We start from the raw sequence: 18,192 nt of genomic DNA on the forward strand, positions 1-18,192 counted from the left end.
CATCGGTGTGATGGACCGGCTCCTCCTGGGTCTCCGGAGCTGCGTGTGCTGTATCCGCTCCTCATCCCGATCACTGCTCCCCTGCCCTTGCTGACAGCCAGCGGAACAGCTGGGACACGGGCAGGGAACACACACACACACGCCCTCCAGCCTTCTGCTGGCCAAGGCGTGCCTAAAACGCTGCTTAACCAAGTTAGGCAATTAACTCTTGCTACCTAAACTATATTTTCTATTGAAATGGAGCCTTTTCTACCTTCAGGCCAAAACATGGCCCACAAGCCTGGGGTTAAGATTAATTCCTTAAAACCAGAGTGGCTATTTGGGGAAATAGTGGCTGGCGGTGGCTCGGCTGCTCCTCAGCTCCCAGTGCTGGGTCTGCTCACGCCGGCAGCTCAGCTCTCGTGTCCCATGGTGCTGCCGATCCCAGTGTGTGCCTTTCTGCCAATTCCTCCTCCTCCCTGCCTGCTTCCCAGATTCCATGGGTGCAGAACGAATGGGACGGAGGAACGCACCGTGCTTGGATGGGGCAAGCTCTTGCTCTGGGAATCATCCTGCATTTTTAATGTTAATTATGAGTCTTTCCTTCTCAAAGCTGCTCTGTGCTTCCCTCCTTCCATGCGGCTCGTGCTGGACCCCACCAGCTCCCAACCATTCCCTCCCACCCCAGGGGATGCCCATTCCTTTGGGCCTCCTGGGAGATGGGTTATCCAAAATACTCCAGCCGGGATGTCGCCAGTGGTCCAGGCACGAGGAATAGCTGTCACCCGCCATAGGGGCAGGGATGAGGTGGGGACTGTCTCCGAGACGCTGCTGGATCTGGCTCTGGGGACCCTGCAGTGGCTCCGGGAGCAGCCTGGCACCGACCCACCGCCCCGTCCCCAGCGCGGCTGATGAGCTGTACGAGCACAGGCGCCCCGAGCCGCCGCGAAACACAAAACCAGCCTCCAAAGCGGGTCACTGAGGTCTTTAATAAAATATACAGTATGCATCCCATGCATAGATAGAAAATTCATTTACATGCTCTTTTAATTATTTGCATAATGCTTTTTAATTAATACATGTAATTCAGTCTTCACATTTTAATATACTTTGCTACTGGAATATTTATGGAGAGAAGGGGAAACTCCTTCCTTTATTCAAGTAACAGTGCAGCGGGAGCTGGCCGGGGCAGGCGATGGAGCTGGCCGGTCCCTGCTCGCGGTAAGAAGGAGCACAGAGCGGACACAAACCGTCGATACTGGAAGACTCAATGCTGCCGGGGGCTTGAACACCCTCCCACCCCACACCGCCGTTCCCTGGGGACCCCTCCCCGCGTCCCACGGGGGTTCAGAAAGGCTGGACCCGCACCGGCGTTGGTTTGTCTTTCCTTCCCCGTGACCAGCAGGTCGCTACAGGCAGAGCCAGAGCCGGCAGCTGCGGCTGTGCCGAAAGCCAGCCGGGACAACCGGTGGCAAACACCGCCATCCTGCAGCCATCAGCCTATTTTTGAGCCGATGGGGTGACTGCAGGGCGCACTTTTCTCCTGCTGGGAACGGGCAGTGCTGGGTGTATTCCTCTGCACGCCAAGGAGCTGCACGGGTTTCCAAACAGAGAACTGGGGATCCAAGGGAAAAACTCCAGAGGGAATTAACGCTGTGCTGGGAGCAGCCCCGAACGTGCCCAGCCGGGTCGTGTGTCCGGGTGGGAGTGCCGGACCTCCCTGCCCGGCTGCGGGGTGCTCAGAGGCTGCGGTGACGAGGAGCAGCGCGAGGTCCCCTCTGCCTCGGCTCTCCCGCGGACGTGGGGGGTGCTCCCCCTGCGACGGAGGGAAGGCGAGTGCTTTGGCACCCGGGGAGCTCGGCTTCCTGCAGGGACTTCGGTGACGCCCGGGGTGGTGTGACCCCCCTCCTGCCCCTGCCTGGCCCCAGGGTGGGGAGGGACGAGGCGGCAGAGCGAAGCCGGGCTGGGGGTTGTGGTGAGAGGGACCGGGGCAAGTACGCAACCTGGCTGGCTTTGGTCACCTCCTCCGTCCCATCATGGGCTGCTGCAGCCCCTGGGCTCTCCGGCAGCTCTTCCCGCAGTGGAAATCACGAACACACAGCAATGGCAGAGGCAGTTTCTCTGCACCCAGGAGCATCCCCCCCATGCCCGCTCCCTGGCAGCCCTTCGCAGGGACTCTGCCTCCTCTCTGCCGTGGGGCTGGGTGCCAGCGGCCGCAGAGACCAGACGCTCCTCCCAAACAAACACCCCATGGCTTGGGAGCCCCGTGGAGCGAAGGGCTTGGGGAGGAGACCCCCATCAGGGGTGGCCCCCTGGTGCCCCCAGGCTCATCCCCTCTGGCTGTTCCTGCCTCGGAGGACAGGGTCCTTTTTGCCCCGCAATTCCCTGCAGGTGTCCCCCAGCGCTGCCAGCTGTGCCACACACCCGGCACAGTCCCAGCCCCTGATCCCTGGGCGTCCCAGCAGCAGCAGCACAGGACAGGGGTTAAATCCCACCTGCAGCGGAAGGAAGGTGAGGTCCAGCTGGTCCCACTGCAGGGACTGGGGACAGTGGGACTCACCCTGAGCTGGACACGACACCTCCTCCCATGCAGACTAGTTTCCAGCCCCCTCTCCCCCAAGACAAGTGGGGCAGCTGAGCCTCTCGAGGCTGTTTCCAGCTGGGGGTAGGACGAGGTTGGGGCTGGAGTTGATGCCGACCTGGCACAGGACCTGCAAAGGCAGCCAGCCTGGTTGGGGGCTGCGTCACTCTCAGGCTATTTAACCTCACCCTAGACCCTGGGTGCCACTGGGAAATCCCCCTTCACGCAGCCGGGGCAGTGCCTGATCGGGGGTCACCTCTATTTCTTTTTCTTCTCACCCCTTTTCTGGCAGGGGTACGTCCAGTGCTGCAGCCTCCGTGTGCAGCCACGGGGGAGCAGGGCCATCGCCGGGTGAAGGCTGAGACACGTCCAGGTGGACCCGGCCGCTGCGTCCAGGGGGCTGGAAGCACCTGGCACCCCCTGGGCATCCTCTCCAACCCCTCCTGTCCTTGGCAGGGCAGGGGGGGCGCCAGGTGCAGTGCGAGACGGGGAGAGCCCGGCTCCTCCGCCGTGTCCCGGTGCCACAGCCGTGCCGTGCTTGCGGTGAGCGAGGGGTCCCCCGTGCGCCCCGGTGCCGCTGCATGGTGGGTGTCAAGGTGTGGGGTGGGCGCCGGGGGTCAGACCGCGGCGGTCGGGGCTGCCTCTGCCCAGGGAGGTCTCGCTCAGAGCCTCCGAGTCTCGGTCGCGGCTGGAAATGCTCTCCACGTCCTCGGGGTCTTTCTTCCCGCTGTTCCTCACGGCCGCCTCCAGCGCCTTCTGCTTGCGGTAGAAGTGGGAGAACTTGTTGAAGATGATGGTGATGGGCAGCGCCACGACCAGGATGCCCCCCAGGATGCAGCCCGAGGCGGCCAGCTTGCCTGCCACCGTGACGGGAACCACGTCGCCGTAGCCCACGGTGGTCATGCTGACCGTGCCCCACCACCAGCACGCCGGGATGGTGTCGAAGCCAACGTCTTCCTCCTTCTCAGCGGTGTAGGCCACGCCGGAGAAGACGGAGACCCCCACAGCCAGGTAGAGCAGCAGGATCCCCACCTCCCGGTAGCTGTGCTGGAAGGCAAAGCAGAGCGGTGGTCAGTGGGTGCCACCGCACCCATCACAGCCAGGACACCGGGATCCCACAGCGCAAATACCACCCTGCACAAAGACTCCCTGCACGCCTCCATCGGGGGTCTCGGTGCCTCTATCCCTCTCTGCTGTGGGACGTCCCGCTGAGGGGCCGGGCTGAGACGGGTTGGGGGTTGCATGGGTGACCCACACCTGGAGCAGCCGGAAAATCAGCCCCGGCACCCCCAGCCGCCCCTCCAAGCAGCCCGCGAGGGGCAGGCAGCGCTGGGAGGGGAAGGGGAGCTCTGCTCCCCGGCAGGGGCTGCCCCCCTGCCTCCAGCACTCGCGCCAACCTGATCCCGGCTAACAATATTTAGACACATTTTCCTTTTATCTTGGCAGGTCCCCAGAAACCGCCTCATCGGCAGCCTCTAAGTGGAGTGATTTGTATTTTCCCGAGGCGCGGGCGATGCGCTCGCAGGGGGGACGTGCCTCTGCTGCAGGCGCAGCTCCAGCCCTTCGGCCCCGGGCTCCCCACAGCCAGAGCCCCAGGGACCTCGTCCTTCCTGGACCCCAACACCATCTACAGGCTCACCAGCCATTTAACCCTTTGTTACCCACATGGAGGGGGGAGGAATTTTCTTGCAGAAATTACCGTTCCTGAGATAATTATATTTCCCTGCAGGTTTTGCATGGGAGATTCAAAGCGAACCTGAGAGCTGACATGAACCAAGCAGCCCTGGTCATCAGGTCGGTGCGGGGATCCATCCAACGTCAGCGCGGGCTGGTCTCAGCTCCCACTCTCATGGGGTGCTGCACCCCCTGGCTCGCCAAGCCCCACACCGAGGGGTCTGGGAGCCCCAGTGGGAACGGGACCATGGGACACTCAAGCTCCCAGGAGGGCGTGCAGGACCTGGGGGGACAGACTGATGGCAGAAGTGTCCAATGCTCCTTGAAGAAGCCATGGTTCCTCTGGTTTCACACTAAAATATTTACGTTGCGATCTTTCTTTGGATATTCTTAATTTTTGAGAAAAGTATAAACCTGTGCCAAAAGCCCGGGGGGGGGAGGAGGGAAAGGCAGTGGGCACAAGGGGACAAGGCAGCAAGTGATAGTGGGAAGGGGACTGCTGGAGGACAAGCTGGGACCAGGCAAATCACTCTGGGCCGGCGCTGGGCCAAATCCAGCACCCAGCTCCTGCCCTGGGGCTGGCGAGGGGTGAGCCGAGAGCCCTGCACACAGCAGGGACGGGGACCCCAGCTCTTACGGCCTCTCAGATCGGGGGGGGGACCGCAGAGCCCCCGTTTACTGGCAGGGCCAGGCCAACAACCCGCCAGTGCCAAAGCCACCACCGTCCTCGCAGGCCACTCGCTTTTTGATTGTCAGAAGGGAATATCTGGGATGTTATTGCCCACTGATGTGCCGGCTTGCTCTTCATCTTTTGGGGAGAGGAAAGCAGAGCTCTCATCATCACCATGGCGGGGGGGTTCCAGTCCCCTAACAGCCAGAGAATGCTTTATTGGAGACCACATGATGACTAAACAAAACAACATTTGAGCAAAGCAAACAGCAGAAGAAGTGGGAAAAGAGCTTCCACGGTCAAGATGAGACATAAAGGAAGTGGATTCACGGCAGGGAGCGAGAAGACTTTGCTCAGAGTGCTGGCAAAAGCTGCTCAGCTAATGCCAGTAATACCAAGGGGAAATAACACCCTCCGCTGCCGCCACCATCGCCTGTGGCTGCAAATGCCCTGTAGCAGCTCCGAGGGAGCTCCTTGAGAAGGACAAACAGCTCAGAGCCACCGAGTTTCAGGGATGTATCACTTGGCCATGAAAGGCTTGCTCCTGGCTGGAGCTTAACAGCTCCTCTGTGCATCCCAGCCGGGGAGCAGCAGAGCCGAATAACCTTATACATTTTTAAAGAGTATCAGTTATGGCCCTGGGATGTGTCGGAGGGCGAAGGCGAGGGGGAAGTCAGGCAGCTCGATAGCTCCTACTGCTTTAATTTACAAGCAGGGTCAGGGCGTGCGGCACAGAGCGGCTCCAGGAATCTCCCAGCTGGTCCTCAGGCACTGGCTGCCACCTATTTGCAGCCATTTATCCTAAAAACGTGTGATGGTTGGCTCATTGATCCAGGGACAGGCAGCCACAGCTGGGGTCCGGGTGGGGATGCGGTTTTAGCTGTGGTTTAGGTGGGATGCGATTTTAGCTGTGGTTTGAGTGGGGATGCAGTTTTAGCCGTGGTTTGAGTGGGGATGCAGTTTTAGCCGTGGTTTGGGTGGGATGCAGGCTTAGCTGGGGTTCAGTTGGGGTGCAGGCTCAGCGGGGTTCAGGTGGGGATGCAGTTTTAGCCATGGTTTGGGGGGGATGCAGGCTTAGCAAGCAGCCTGGGGAGGCGATGCTGGGTAATAAAAGGCTCCAGCGAAGCAGCCCTCCCGGCAGCTGTCTCTTTGGGCTCCTGCCCTGGGAGGAGGTTTGCCTGCCCTTGCAACAGCCAAGGGCGGGCTCCTTCCCCAGCTGAATGCACACCTTTTCTCCAGTACGGCAGAAGACAAATGAAATGGAAGAGCCTGGTTTGAGGCTGGACGGAGACAGCAGCGTGGGGACGGAGCACGGAGACGGCCCGCGGAGGTGGCTGCGGTAGCAGGGTGATGCATCTGCTGTCTGGAGACGTGCAGCTCCATCCCTTCCAACCTATTTGTGTATTTAGGCCCCTAAGGGCACAGACGGCAACTCCTGTAGATCCCTGCAGACGCCTAAATTACTCGGTGCCTGACACCTATTGACTGCCAGTGGGATAGAGGCCACCAAGCCCGCACCCGGGAAGCTGCAATAACAGTAATGGATGTCGCGCACGGCGGGGAGGAAGGGCAGGGACGTGTGGGAAGCCTCTCCTCAAATTAAATAGACCCTGGATCAGGCCCCAGGCAATCTCAAGACGGTTCGGGGTTTATGATGCACAAATGGCAGAAATCCCTCTGCTAGCACTTTCGTGGCAGGGGAACAATTACTCGCTTTGCCAGAGCCATCGCTCCCGCTTCCTGGCTGTTAACAGCCTTTACTCCTCTGCTGCTGCTTTATGCTCCTGCAATAGGAAGTAAATTATGATTAACAAGACGTTGTAATTTATGTGCCCAGTAAATCACAACGCCAGGCTGCTGCGTCAGATTTGTGTCTTCGCTCATCCCCATTTACAGCTGGCTCCGGAGTTCCCGGGAAGCGGCACTTTCCAGCACGTCACTCGGTGAATCAGCGGCTCGGCAGAGGCCGGAGCCGGGATGCTGCCGGCTCCCCGGATCTCGTCTGCTGCTTAATAACATGCAGATGAGCCCATCAGTCCCTGCTCTGCTGCAACGTGTTGTTCACGCTTAAATGGAGCACAGAAAGGGTTCAGGGAGCCGTTCCCACGTGTGCAATTTCATTTAAATTCCACAAGGTCCGTCACTTGCTAATTGTTCTCTCAAGGTGAGTGTTCAGAAGTACGGTGAAGGTAGGACTTCAGTCATCTTCATTTCAAACGATCCCCCCCGGACCCTGTTTCCAGCAGGCTTTGAGGATGCCAGGAATTTCCCCCCCACACACACCTCATTTTTTCTGGTGCTCTCTGGGCTTTGCAGGATCGATGCAGGGCTGGTCCTGCTTCACAGCAGAAGTTGCCAGACCTTTCCTGTCGCCCATCCTCATCCCCAGCCGCAACTGGGGGTTGCTTTTCTCCACAGCTTACCCATGGGTCCAACCCCGGCAGTCGAGTCCTGCCGACACCAGGACATCCCATGCTGGCCCCGCCGCTGCTGCAGCGGCGAGAAAGGGAGTGTCCCCAGCCGCAGCTGTGCCCGCTTCATCCCTGCGGTGGCTCTTCAGAGGGAGCAGCACCAGGAGCTGCAGCTCTGGCCCCTGCCAGGCGCCGAGTGGGAGGAGAGCATCCCTTTGGTTGAATTTCAAGCTCTGTTATGAAGATTGCTTTCCTTGGCCATTTGTTTGGCACACCTTTTGTTTGAAGGAAGAAAAAGCACAGGGATATTTGTATGAGCAGTGCTTAAAAACCAGTCTTCTGGTTTGAATGTGGGGACCAGAGGCAGTCCCACCAGCAGAGGAGGTGTGTGCCCTGGTGACCATCGCCCCACGCCCAGCACGAGCACCACGTGTAGTGGGGCACTGGGAGCGCGTGTCACTCTGTGTCTTGGCAGGCTCGAGGACCGGCTTTCGTATTTGTCTTGATGTAGTCGCCAAGAATCAGAGACAACTAAAGGCTGAGTTTAACTGGCCTCTGCATCAAGCTGGATCTTCCATGTGAGCGCAGGAGGTGAGGGCAGAGTTTCACCCTCCCCAGATCTGGGCACGCAGCCCCCGGCAGGAGAGGGATGGAGGATGGAGGGGGAGAGCAGGGAACTGCGCCGGGCACCACGGCTGGTCCGTGCTGCACAACCGCGCTGCAGCAACGGGGGTCTGGGCTGCAGCACCAGGCTCTGGTGAGGATTCCGTGATAGCTTTGTGCTTACTCCTGTCACAGCTGCTCTTGCCTGTTTAAGGCGGCTGGGGGTGCTGCAGAGGGGGTCTGGAGAGACACAGCCTTGGGGCATGCCATGGAGGGTGAGGACCTCCTCTCACCAAACCTGCAGGGGTGTCACCTCTCGGCATGCCTGGACCCTGGTCCTTCACTGTCTCAGCATCTCCTCATCCAGCTCTTCCTCCTGAGGACCGTGTTGTCCTGGGGCCGGCTTGCCCCAGTCCTGAATACCGTGCTTTCCCCGAGCCTTTTCAGCACGCTGAGGAGCAGCTGCTGGTAGCCCAGGTTCTGCTGGGGGCACAGACCCTGCCTTGGGCTGGTCGTCCCTGGCCCTGCTGCCCTTTGCTTTTCTATCGCCGCTCTGCGCTACCCATGGCTAACCATGTGCCAGTCCCAACTTCATCATCCCCTGGAGCATCCCGGTGTCGGCTCAGCTGGACCTGGATCTCCAAATCTCCCTAGATGGGCAGACACCAAGGGTTGGACGCTGGCCTCCGGCCACCTGGCAGCATGCCCTTAGGAGGCTCCCCCTTCTCCCCGACTGGGGACAGGAGAAGCTCCAAGCCACATACCCTGGTGCTGGCATACCCAGCAGATGCTGGCTGGCCGGGTCCCTGCTCAGCAGGGCGCTTGCAGCCCAGCTAGGCCCTGACCTGCTTCTGGTGGGACATCACCACCCACCCATGCATGGCTGAGCCTGTTCCAACACCGTGCGATGGGGCTTGCACACCATGGTGGGGAAGGGATGGCTGAGTCCCTGGAAACACCCGCTCTGCATGAAGCAAAGTCTGTGTCCCTGGAGTGACTTGCTGTTTGCTGGGGGCATGTGTACAAAGAGGATTCATGCCGTGCTCTCCATGCTTGGTTGCTTTAGCAGACACACAAACCAACAACCCAGCCCACCACCCCAAGCAAGCTCATCAGACACCAGCCAGAGCTGGTAACTCACTGGGAACGGGAATGTCCACATTCCCTGTTTGTACCAGAGGTCTCCTTCTCACCCATAGCCCAGGAGCAGATAAGGAGATAGAGAGCCAGTTTACCTTCAAGGTGGCCCCCAGAGACCTCAGTCCGGTGGAGTGCCGAGCCAGCTTCAGCACCCGGAATATCCTCATGAGTCGAAACACCTGCACCACCTTGCCCAGGTTGCCCAGCTCCGAGTCACTGCCCATGGTCACATCCACCAAGAGGGTGAAGTAGAAGGGCAACACTGAGACAATGTCAATTATGTTCAACGGGTGCTTGAAGAACTTTCTGGGATTTGGGGAAAGCAGGAGGCGGGAAGACACTTCGAAGGTGAACCAGGAGATGCAGAAATACTCCAGATTGTGCAGGACGGGTTCATCGAGCATGTTGCCGTTCTCGTCCACCTCCTGGTACTCAGGCATGCTGTGGATGCACATGGTGGCTATGGAAACCAGCACCACGCTGATGGACACGAAGCTGAAGAGCTTGCTGGGGATGGAGTAGCCGGGGTTCTCCATGGTGAGCCAGAGGCGTTTGCGCACATTGCCACAGCGCAGCGTGCTGTAGCGCAGCAGGTCATGGTTGATATCAGAGATCTCATCAGGGGACGTGTCCACACTGCTGACCTCACTCTCCTCATCCCAGTTGTGATGCCGGCTCTCCAGCTTGCGCTCATGGTAGCGGTAGCTGCAGCAGGAGTCCAGGAAGAACTCGTTGATGCCCCAGTACTCGATCTCCTGGCAGAAGGAGAAGACGCAGAGCTCCTCCATGACGTGCAGCTTCCCCGTCTGGTAGAAGTGGAGCACGTAGAGGAAGAAGCCGGGGTTTCGGTCAAAGTAGAACTCCCTGGCACTCACGTCGTAGTCATCGCAGAGCTGCAGGATGGACTCCTCCGAGTCGCAGGAGAGCAGGCGTCCCAGGCGGGTGTCGGGGAATTTGGAGAGGGCACTGGAGCTGAGCCGCCTTCTCAGACCCCCCACATTGATGTTGATAACGTCCTCCTCAAAACCAGGACCCCAGTAATTTAAGGTCTTGTTGACCATGATCAGCAGAGCGGGAGCTGGTTCCACCTGCGGGCGAGACATAGCGGGGCTGGAGGGGACACAGGGCTCCCCCCGGCCCGGGTGCTCCCGGGGGGCAGAGGGCCAGGAGCACCCCAGGGATGTGAGGGGGGACGTCTGCATTTTGAAAAGTGAGAACTAGGGAGAAGGGAGGGAAACAGCTTTGGACAGTTGTTCTCTGGTTGTATGGAAGTGGGGGGGGGGGAAAGAAAAAAGTCAATGATTTTTCCAGGTCACACTTTTCCTTGCTTTTTTTTTAACCTCTTAAAGTTTCCCCCTTTGCTAATGGCCTAAGGCAGGCAGTTTGCTGCACCTCCAGCACCTCATCCACGGGGCTTTCCTTGTTCAGACAGGTAATTAGTCACTGAGGAGGGACTTATCCCCCCAAAGAGGCTCCTGGGTGGAAAAAACAGCTCTCATCAAATCACCACCCCAGCAATTCCGCCCAAGAGCTTTGTAGCCCAGCTACCTATGTTGCTAATTAGACCTGGTCAAAAAGCCCTCAGATGGTGCAATCTTCCCATCATCAAAGGCAGTTTTGCCAAAATCAAAGTGTTTTCACAGAAGGTGTCAGCTTTAGGGAGAGTTTCTGCAGAAGAAGTGTCAAAACAATTCATCTGCCTGCTTTGTTTCCTCTTGTGTGTTCTGCCATGTAAAATATTAAATTATTTTTATAATGTTCAAACACAACAAAAACATGATTCAGAATCATTGATGACGGTGAATTAAAAAATCTGTACATTGGTAGGAAAATAAAAACCAAAGTTTTGGTTTCTATTGTGTTTCAGGATTTTAAAAGTTTCAGGGAGCCGGGCTTTTCCGTGCGGCAGAAATTCCATTTTCTAACGAGCAGCAGTTAAAGCATCTAACAAAGAGAAGCATTCCCACACCTCCAAACGCATTTACCCGTCTTGACCAGAAGCTTAGAATAAAAAGGCAAATAAAAAGGTCTGTGATCTTCCTGCATCGCCTTGAAATCAGCTGTTCTCCACCTACCTTATTCACCAAAGCGCCTGGGGACGCGCAGAGCAGCACCGTACCCGCACCGTCCCCTCGCTCCTGCCGTGGGGGCGTCAGGTGTCCTCAGGAGGGACACCACCTTTGCGCTCTTGGCTGAGGAATTACATTTTCCCCTGCACATTGGCTACTTTGGAAAAATCCCTCTGTTAGGCATGCCTTGCTGCTGAGCTCCTCTTGCCCTTCAGGGTGGCTGCTGGTACCGACGCGACTTCTGCAGCCGCTGATGCTTTTGCTGCAGCGGTCACTGAGGCATTTGTGACCTCCAGACTGGCCTGTCTCCCATCCCAAAGGCTCCCCTCCCCGGTTTTAATCAGCCAGCAGCTTGTTGAAGAAACCCCTCACCTTCTCTGCCTGGTGTCATCCAGTGAAGTTTTCAAACTTTTAGGTGATGCAGGGACAGAGACCACAGACAGGCAGTGGGAGAGAAGGAAATCCCCGTGGTGATGCCGAGATGCCACCAGACCCCTCACAGGACGGTCCGGACCGACAGCAGCCACCAGGGGCCGTGACCACATCAGTGACATGAAGTGGGTCTCCCCCACCCAGGGGAATCCCGGTTCCCCTGCAGACCCCATTGCACTCCAGCCCTGCGTTGCTCACCGGACATCTCATGGGGTTTACTGGGATCACCAAAGCAGGGAACGGGCTCTGCGTGTTTTCCAGTGTCTGAGAAATGCAGCGTAAAAGGTTTGTCAGACCGGGAGGGACCTGGGGGACATTTTCACATCTAGATCTGGAGGTCAGAGCAGCACTGGAGAGGAACAGGTACCAGAGTAATGGTTAGAAATAAACCCCAGAGGTATGTTTTTAAGCTGAGCCGGGCTGTGGGGGCAGCAAATGCCAGATTTGTGCCAGGCAGAGGCATCTGCTAACCCCACTGCGTCTCCCAGCCAGGGCTCCTTAAAGACACAGGCTTTGCGCCACAAAGCCAGCACTTCCCATTACACCATGTCTGGAGGAGGCAACCGGTTTGGTTTGTGATAAGCCTCGGAGCTTAATGGACTCACTGCCTTGCCCTTTCAAAGGGGAGGAAATAAAAAGAAGGCTCAACTTTTTGAATGCTTAAGACAAAAGCAAGGGAGAAAACGGGGTGTAAAGACTCCTTTTCAGGGATAAATTGGAATTTCTGTGACAGATTAGCTTTTCCAGGGAAGATATCACACAGCCCATCTGTGGGGTGGGGATGACTAATCCAGGTTCCTTCCAGAAGGATGCTCATGCATTCAGGCTACCAACACACACACACACACACACACACAGGGCTGTGGGGGTGGGTCTGTGGGATCCAGCTCATCCCACACCCGTCCTCACCCTCTCTCTGCACCCTCCCTGTACACCAGCCGCTCAGGGGGACAGGCCAAACGTCACCGAAATCAAAGGCAAGGTGGTTTGGGGGCTGGGCTGGGGTACCCTGGTAGCTACGGGGGCTGCGCTGGGATGGTGGGACAAGTCTGAAGCGTGGTCCAGCTCAGCAGGACCGTCCCCCGCGCACGGCTGTGGGTGAGACGGGCCAAACCCCGAGAGCCGGGAGGGAGCCAGCTCCCACCTCTCTCCCAGCTCAAGAGAAAAAAGTGGGTGTCAGGACCCCGCAAGCCTTTGTACCCCCAGGAAATCCCTCCATCCATCCCTCCCTCCATCCCTCCCTCCCGCACAGGAAGCAGAGCGAGGAGAAGGGTCGCGAACTGTCTGAGATGCTCCTTTCTGATGTCGGCTTCTGAATAGAGCAAATTATTTCTGCCCACATAGAGCTTTCAACTAGGTATCTAAAGCAGCAATTAATAGTTTTATAACTCTTTTCCCGACTCATTTCATGACGAGCTAAGCTCCGTTTTGGAACAAAACTGAGGGTTGAACTAAGACCTGGCGTGATCTCCCCCTTTGGATCATCAAAGCGTGCGCCCATCTCACATTTGCAGGGGTATCTGCTGGGAAACAGAAGCTTATGTCGGGAAGATCGGGTGGTTTTTTATTTCAAAACACAATAGACAGAGAATACAAATGTGTCTGTCTGGAATTATGTGAATTTGCAAAATTTTCCTTTAGTTAAAGAAAAATTTCCATAAATGACTGGCAAAATAGAACAGATAAAGCCAGTTTCTTTCTGATAAATTTTGCAATATATTGTAAGCTATTTTAAGGAGACAACCATCAGAATTACACAAGACCAGTGTGAGCTGGGTGTTGGGCATTCAAATGAATATGTATCTTGTGGAGAAAAAAACCTCTGATACATGCATTTATGACAGCAAAAAATATAAAAACAGATCAAGCATATCTGTAAGAAATGCTAGAAGAGTTTCCCTTGACAACGTATTTTTTTTTCTTAAAGCCTTTCAAATGGAAGTTATGTATATTTATTCTAACTGGCAGAGGGGACCCAAGGGAGTGGGAAGGAAGATGCTAATAGACATTCAAGAGAGGATGCAGCAAGTGCAGGGATTATTGCACACAGGGGCTTTTCCAGCCAGGTACAATGGATTTAGATTAACAGTCCAAATAAAAAGCCCTGTACTTACAGCTCAGCGAGGCTTCCCAGTGGGGAGTCGTGTGCCTTGTCTCAAAGGAGCCATTAGAAATGCGTAGAGAAGGAGGAAACCCTTCATCCTTTGCCTGTAGCCCAGTCCTAAATGCCCTGTCACCCCCGGCTTGCGACCCTGCACATCCCAGTTGTGCGGGGCTGGTGGCTGCGAAGTGTTGGAGGAAGTCCTGAGCGGGATGCCCATGGGGCTGGGGTAGGGCTAGGGGTCCCCTGCTGGGTATCTGGGGGGGCAGTGGGGCTGGGTGATCTCCCAGCTCCTGCAGGATGCTGTCCTCATCAGCCATACGCTGGGGCAGGACTAGGGGGGGAGATGCCTGCTTTCTGGTCAACAAAAAGTGCTCGTGCGGAGTCCCGTCCCCATCGCTGAATGTCCCTGTACCCATCGGCCTGAAGATGCTCAGGACCAAGCCTTTCCTTTGGCGGTGGGGGAGGTTTGCCAGGCGGGCAGCGGGGAGGATGGAAGGGGGATTCCCAGTGCTGGCTGCTCCCCGCAGGCAGAGGATAACCTGCTGCTGTACACTGAGAGGCCACTGAAACGCCCAGGGCTGGGGATGCAGATGACGGGGGGACTCCCTGCTCTCTTCGGGGTGCAGAAGGGGGTGATCACCAACAGCTCCGGCTTCTACTGCGAGCGGGCAGCCCAGCGCCTGCTGCAGATGGTGCCCTGCCCTGTGCCAGCCGCCGCTCCCAGGTCCCAGGCAGTGGGTGCTTCTCTCCGCAGGGGACCCCCGCGCCCTGCCCGGCTCCCTGGGGAGGGGGAGATGCACCCCACCGTGGGGGGAAGGCTTCGGGGAGAGGAGACTCCCCTACACCCGCCTGCAGAGGCATGGGAAGGAATATCCCTGTGCCCGGGATCCCAGCAGCATCCCGGGATGCGGGTGCTGGCACGGCGGCTTCCTGCTCATCCCGGGATGTCGGTGCCTCGCTTCCCAGCTCATGCCGGTGTGCCGCTGCCCCCGTCCCTGCTCAGCCCCGCATACCGCTGCTCCGGTTGCCCTCTCACCCCGGGATGCCGGTGCCCCCGCTGCCTACCGCGCCCCAGGGTGCTCATCCCCGCGGTGCCCGGGGATGCCGGTACCCGGGAATGCCTGCGCCCCGCTCCCTGCAGTTCCCTGGGTTGCCGATCTCACGGTCCTCGCCGCGCCCCGGGATGCCCGTGCCCCGGGTCCCCGCCTCTCCCCGGGATGCCCGTGCCCCGGGTCCCCGCGATGCCGGTGCCTGCCGCACCCCGGGTACCGGAGCCCGGCCCCGCACCGCCGCTCACCTGCCTCGGCGCCGCCCCCGCCGCAGCGTGCGCGCCCGGCGCGGAGCCGCGGAGCCCTGCGGGGCCGGCGGCGGCAGAAGCTCGGCGGGGCCGGAGGAGGAGGGGGTCCCGGGGGGGTCCCGCCCGCCGCCCCTCCCGAGGTGCCGCCCTCCGGCCCGCCCGCCCGGACCCGCGGGGTGGGAGCGGGGAGGAGAGGCCGGTCCCCGGTCCCCCGGCGGCTGCAGTGGGGCTGGAGCAGCGCGGTCCCTCCCGGTGCTCTGGGGAGGCCCCGGGGGCGGCCCCCGAGCTCCGTGCAGGGGAGAGGGCTGGGGGTGCCTGGGGATGCCCGGGGATGCCCGTGGGGAGCCCACCCGTTCCCCTGGGGAAGCCCACCGGGATGGCAACACAGGGGACCCGATTTTGGCAAAACCAGCTGGCGGGTTGACGCAGCTCCGGTGCGAGGCAGGTGGTTTCTGGCAGTGGGGATGGGAATCCTGGGCCGGGCGTGGGTACACTGCCCTGATCACATTTCCTTACCTGCTGGAAGCGCCCTTAGCAGCCGGGACAGCCTGCGGGACGGCTGGTGGGAGCCGCGGTGGGGGTACGGGCCTCGTCTGGCCCTTGCCTATCCCCGCTCTTTGCAAAGCCACCCAAGTGGCGAGCGCTGCCCTTGGGGGGCTGAGCCCTCTGGAGCTGTGTGGGGTGCAGCGTGCTGTCCTGTGTTGCAGGTGTTCAGGCTGAGCAGGGCCCCAGCAGTGGAGCTGCCCTGTGCCAGCCGGCTGATATCCTTCTGCCGTCATAGTCACCCTCCATGCGATCCAGCTCCATCTTCCTCCTTGGGACTGGGGGTGCGTAGACCACAGCAGCAGCCCCCCCAGGGAAGAGCCCCCCGGCTCGCTGAGCTCCCCGTTGTCTCTTTAGATGCTCATTGGGAGGTGGGCGAAGGCAGAGAGTCCCAGACATGGCACATGCTGCGGTTCAGGTCAGTGAGCAGCCACCGCCACCCGAGGCCATCCCTGCACGGCCCGGGCACCGCTGCAAGCACACCAACTCCCCCAGAAGTCAGCCGCCAGAGCAGAAAGATGAGAAAGAGAGGATGGAAGACCTTCCTGGGGTGACGGCAGGGGCTGCATGTCCACACAGCGATGGCTCATTGCTCCGGTAGCTGGCACTGAGCCGCTGTGTCAGACAGGCGGCTCGCACGGGGCGAGACTTCACACCACCCTCCGCATCGGATCGCATCGGCTTGATGATTTCAGCCCGAGGGGCTGGAGCCTGCGGCTGCTCACCCTTCTCTGGGCTTGCATGTGGCTGGCTGAGAGCTCTTTTCGGTGGCGAGCATCCTTCCCCCTGCCCGCACGCCCGCCTCCCGCTGCCGCCCGTGCTGCCAGCCCCATCCCTGCGCCAGGCAGCGCTCGCCGCTGCGGGGCCATCAGCGTGTTTCCATGTGTGTGATGTGTCAGACTGTGTGTGCCGTGTGCTTGTTTACATGGGAAAGGAGGCAGCGGAGGGAGGGGGAAGGGACGACTTTGAGGGAGGCCTCAGACAAAAAAAAAAAAAAAAACCAACAAGAAAAAAACCCAAACCGAGGAAAAAAAAAAAAGAAAAAACCTGAGGGAAATTCCTCTGTTCAGCGATATGAAGCAAAAAGCATTTATTTTTATGGCAATTAGGGATGGCTGAGCATCCCTGGAAGCTGCAAGATAAACATGCCCAGGTTTGTCTGCTCTGGGCGCTTCCAGCAGACACCTCCAGCCCAGCTCACGGCGGGTGCTGAGCCCCGGCGGGGTGCAGCCCGTGGGGTGGGAGGAGGACTGGCTCCCATGTGGGGTTTTCTCTGCCCGTCACTGACATCCTGTGACCAGGGGACCAGGCTGAATTTTCTGTTCCCTTCTGAAAATATGGCTCGGCCAGCCATTTTTCAGGGCAGGAGCCATACCTCCTGCTGCGAGGGTGCCCGCCCTGTCTGGCACTTTGTCTCTGCACCGGGGCATCATTTACACATCGCCACAGGGCAGACCTGAGCCCTGTCCCCCAAAAACCAGCTCTCCCAGCACCAGGAGGTTTGCTGAGGGTTCCCTGGGCTGTGTGGAGGAGCTGAAGCGTGAGTGGGAAGCAAGGCAGGGAGCTGTGGGGGGTCTGTCCATAACGCCACCAGGCTGGAGGGGTCACCCTGGGGAGGGGCTGGGGAGACACAGAGGGGAGACACCTCCATGTCTCCTACGGCAGCTCAAAGCCCTGCCTGGAAGCGGCTGCAGAAGAGAAAAATTCACCTTTTGGGCTGCAGAGGCCCCGCGTAGGCTTGTGCTGGCATCACAGCATCCTTCAGAGGGGACTTGGCTGCAGCATCAGTGGTACCCAAGGTGAATTTTCCCTTCGCTGCACAAACTCAGATGTGAATGGCCAGACTCCTCCATTAGCCGACCAGAGCTTGTTGGCCTGACTTCGCACTGATGCTGGCAAGCCATGGCAAGGGAGGGAGACTCCCATTTTAAGGCTCTTTCCCAGCAAATTGAGGTGCAAGGGCCCTTCCTCGGCGCAGCCGGGTTTGCAGCCATGCTGGGATGCCGCAGGTCCCCATGGCATGGGCCAGCCCTGTGCCTCCGCTGCCACTCCTGAACTAACTGGCCGTGATGTGGAGATGGGAACAGGCAGAAAATCAGGTCAGCTGGAAACGCCTCGCCATCTCTTCCTTTCATGTCTCCCCCCATCTTCCTCTCCTGGGGAAGGCAGGTCTCCTCCTGCCGGAGCCCGGGGGGGATTATGTCGATAACCACACGGCAAATCCTCCATGCAGGGACGGGGGACGCAACCTCTTGCCGTGGTCTCTTCTGCAGTCTGGAAGCAAATCGCAGAGGCAGGGTGAGTCTGAAGCCAGCAGCCATTTCAGTACTGCAGTGAGTCATCCCGAAAGGCGCTCAGCTTGTGGCAGCTCCGTTCCTTTCTTCTTTCTGTCTTCTTTTTTTTTTTTTTTAATAGCTGATGTAGCAATAAATTAAAAAATAGGGGAAAATATATATGAACATAGCCTGTCTGCAGAGCTCCTTTAATTAAAAGAAAAATGTTCAAGCACTTTTCAGCCCTTTGGACACGCGTTGTGAAAGGCTGGAGCTGCTGGGTACCTGCCACGCAGGAGGGGTGACGGAGCGGGGTGAGCACCTGAGAGCGCAGGGGGATCCATGGAGCCAGCTGCCAGCGGGGGCTGATTAATGCTGGGGACACGAACACAAAGCATTTAACAAATAGCCCTTTC

At 58.6% G+C, this 18,192-nt stretch overlaps 1 protein-coding gene across 4 annotated transcripts; it reads right to left on the bottom strand.

The window, feature by feature from the left end:
• Window positions 1-955: 955 nt before the first annotated feature.
• Window positions 956-16,342, bottom strand: KCNS1 (potassium voltage-gated channel modifier subfamily S member 1). 4 transcript variants are annotated; one of them, XM_063350213.1, is made up of 4 exons: window positions 13,674-14,950; window positions 11,500-11,908; window positions 9,154-10,146; window positions 956-3,607 (listed from the first exon to the last, which is right to left on the bottom strand). In XM_063350213.1, the coding sequence occupies exons 3-4, from the start codon at window positions 10,117-10,119 to the stop codon at window positions 3,152-3,154; spliced, it is 1,422 nt and encodes a 473-aa protein (XP_063206283.1). In that variant the 5' UTR covers window positions 10,120-10,146; window positions 11,500-11,908; window positions 13,674-14,950; the 3' UTR covers window positions 956-3,151. The 4 variants fall into 4 exon arrangements, with proteins under 4 accessions (XP_063206283.1, XP_063206285.1, XP_063206284.1 ...); XM_063350215.1 differs by lacking the exons at window positions 11,500-11,908; window positions 13,674-14,950 and adding an exon at window positions 15,477-16,342; XM_063350214.1 differs by lacking the exons at window positions 11,500-11,908; window positions 13,674-14,950 and adding an exon at window positions 14,961-15,186.
• Window positions 16,343-18,192: the final 1,850 nt, after the last annotated feature.

Source organism: Chroicocephalus ridibundus, chromosome 12, assembly GCF_963924245.1.
Source record: "Chroicocephalus ridibundus chromosome 12, bChrRid1.1, whole genome shotgun sequence".
In the NCBI taxonomy this organism is placed as follows: Eukaryota; Metazoa; Chordata; class Aves; order Charadriiformes; family Laridae; genus Chroicocephalus; species Chroicocephalus ridibundus.

Coding starts and splice junctions, on each gene's coding strand:
- KCNS1 (XM_063350215.1), bottom strand. CDS start 10,119: ATGGTCAACAAGACCTTAAATTACTGGGGTCCTGGTTTTGAGGAGGAC. Junction 3,608..9,153: donor CTCTGGGGGCCACCTTGAAG/GTAAACTGGCTC, acceptor TTTGCCTTCCAG/CACAGCTACCGGGAGGTGGG.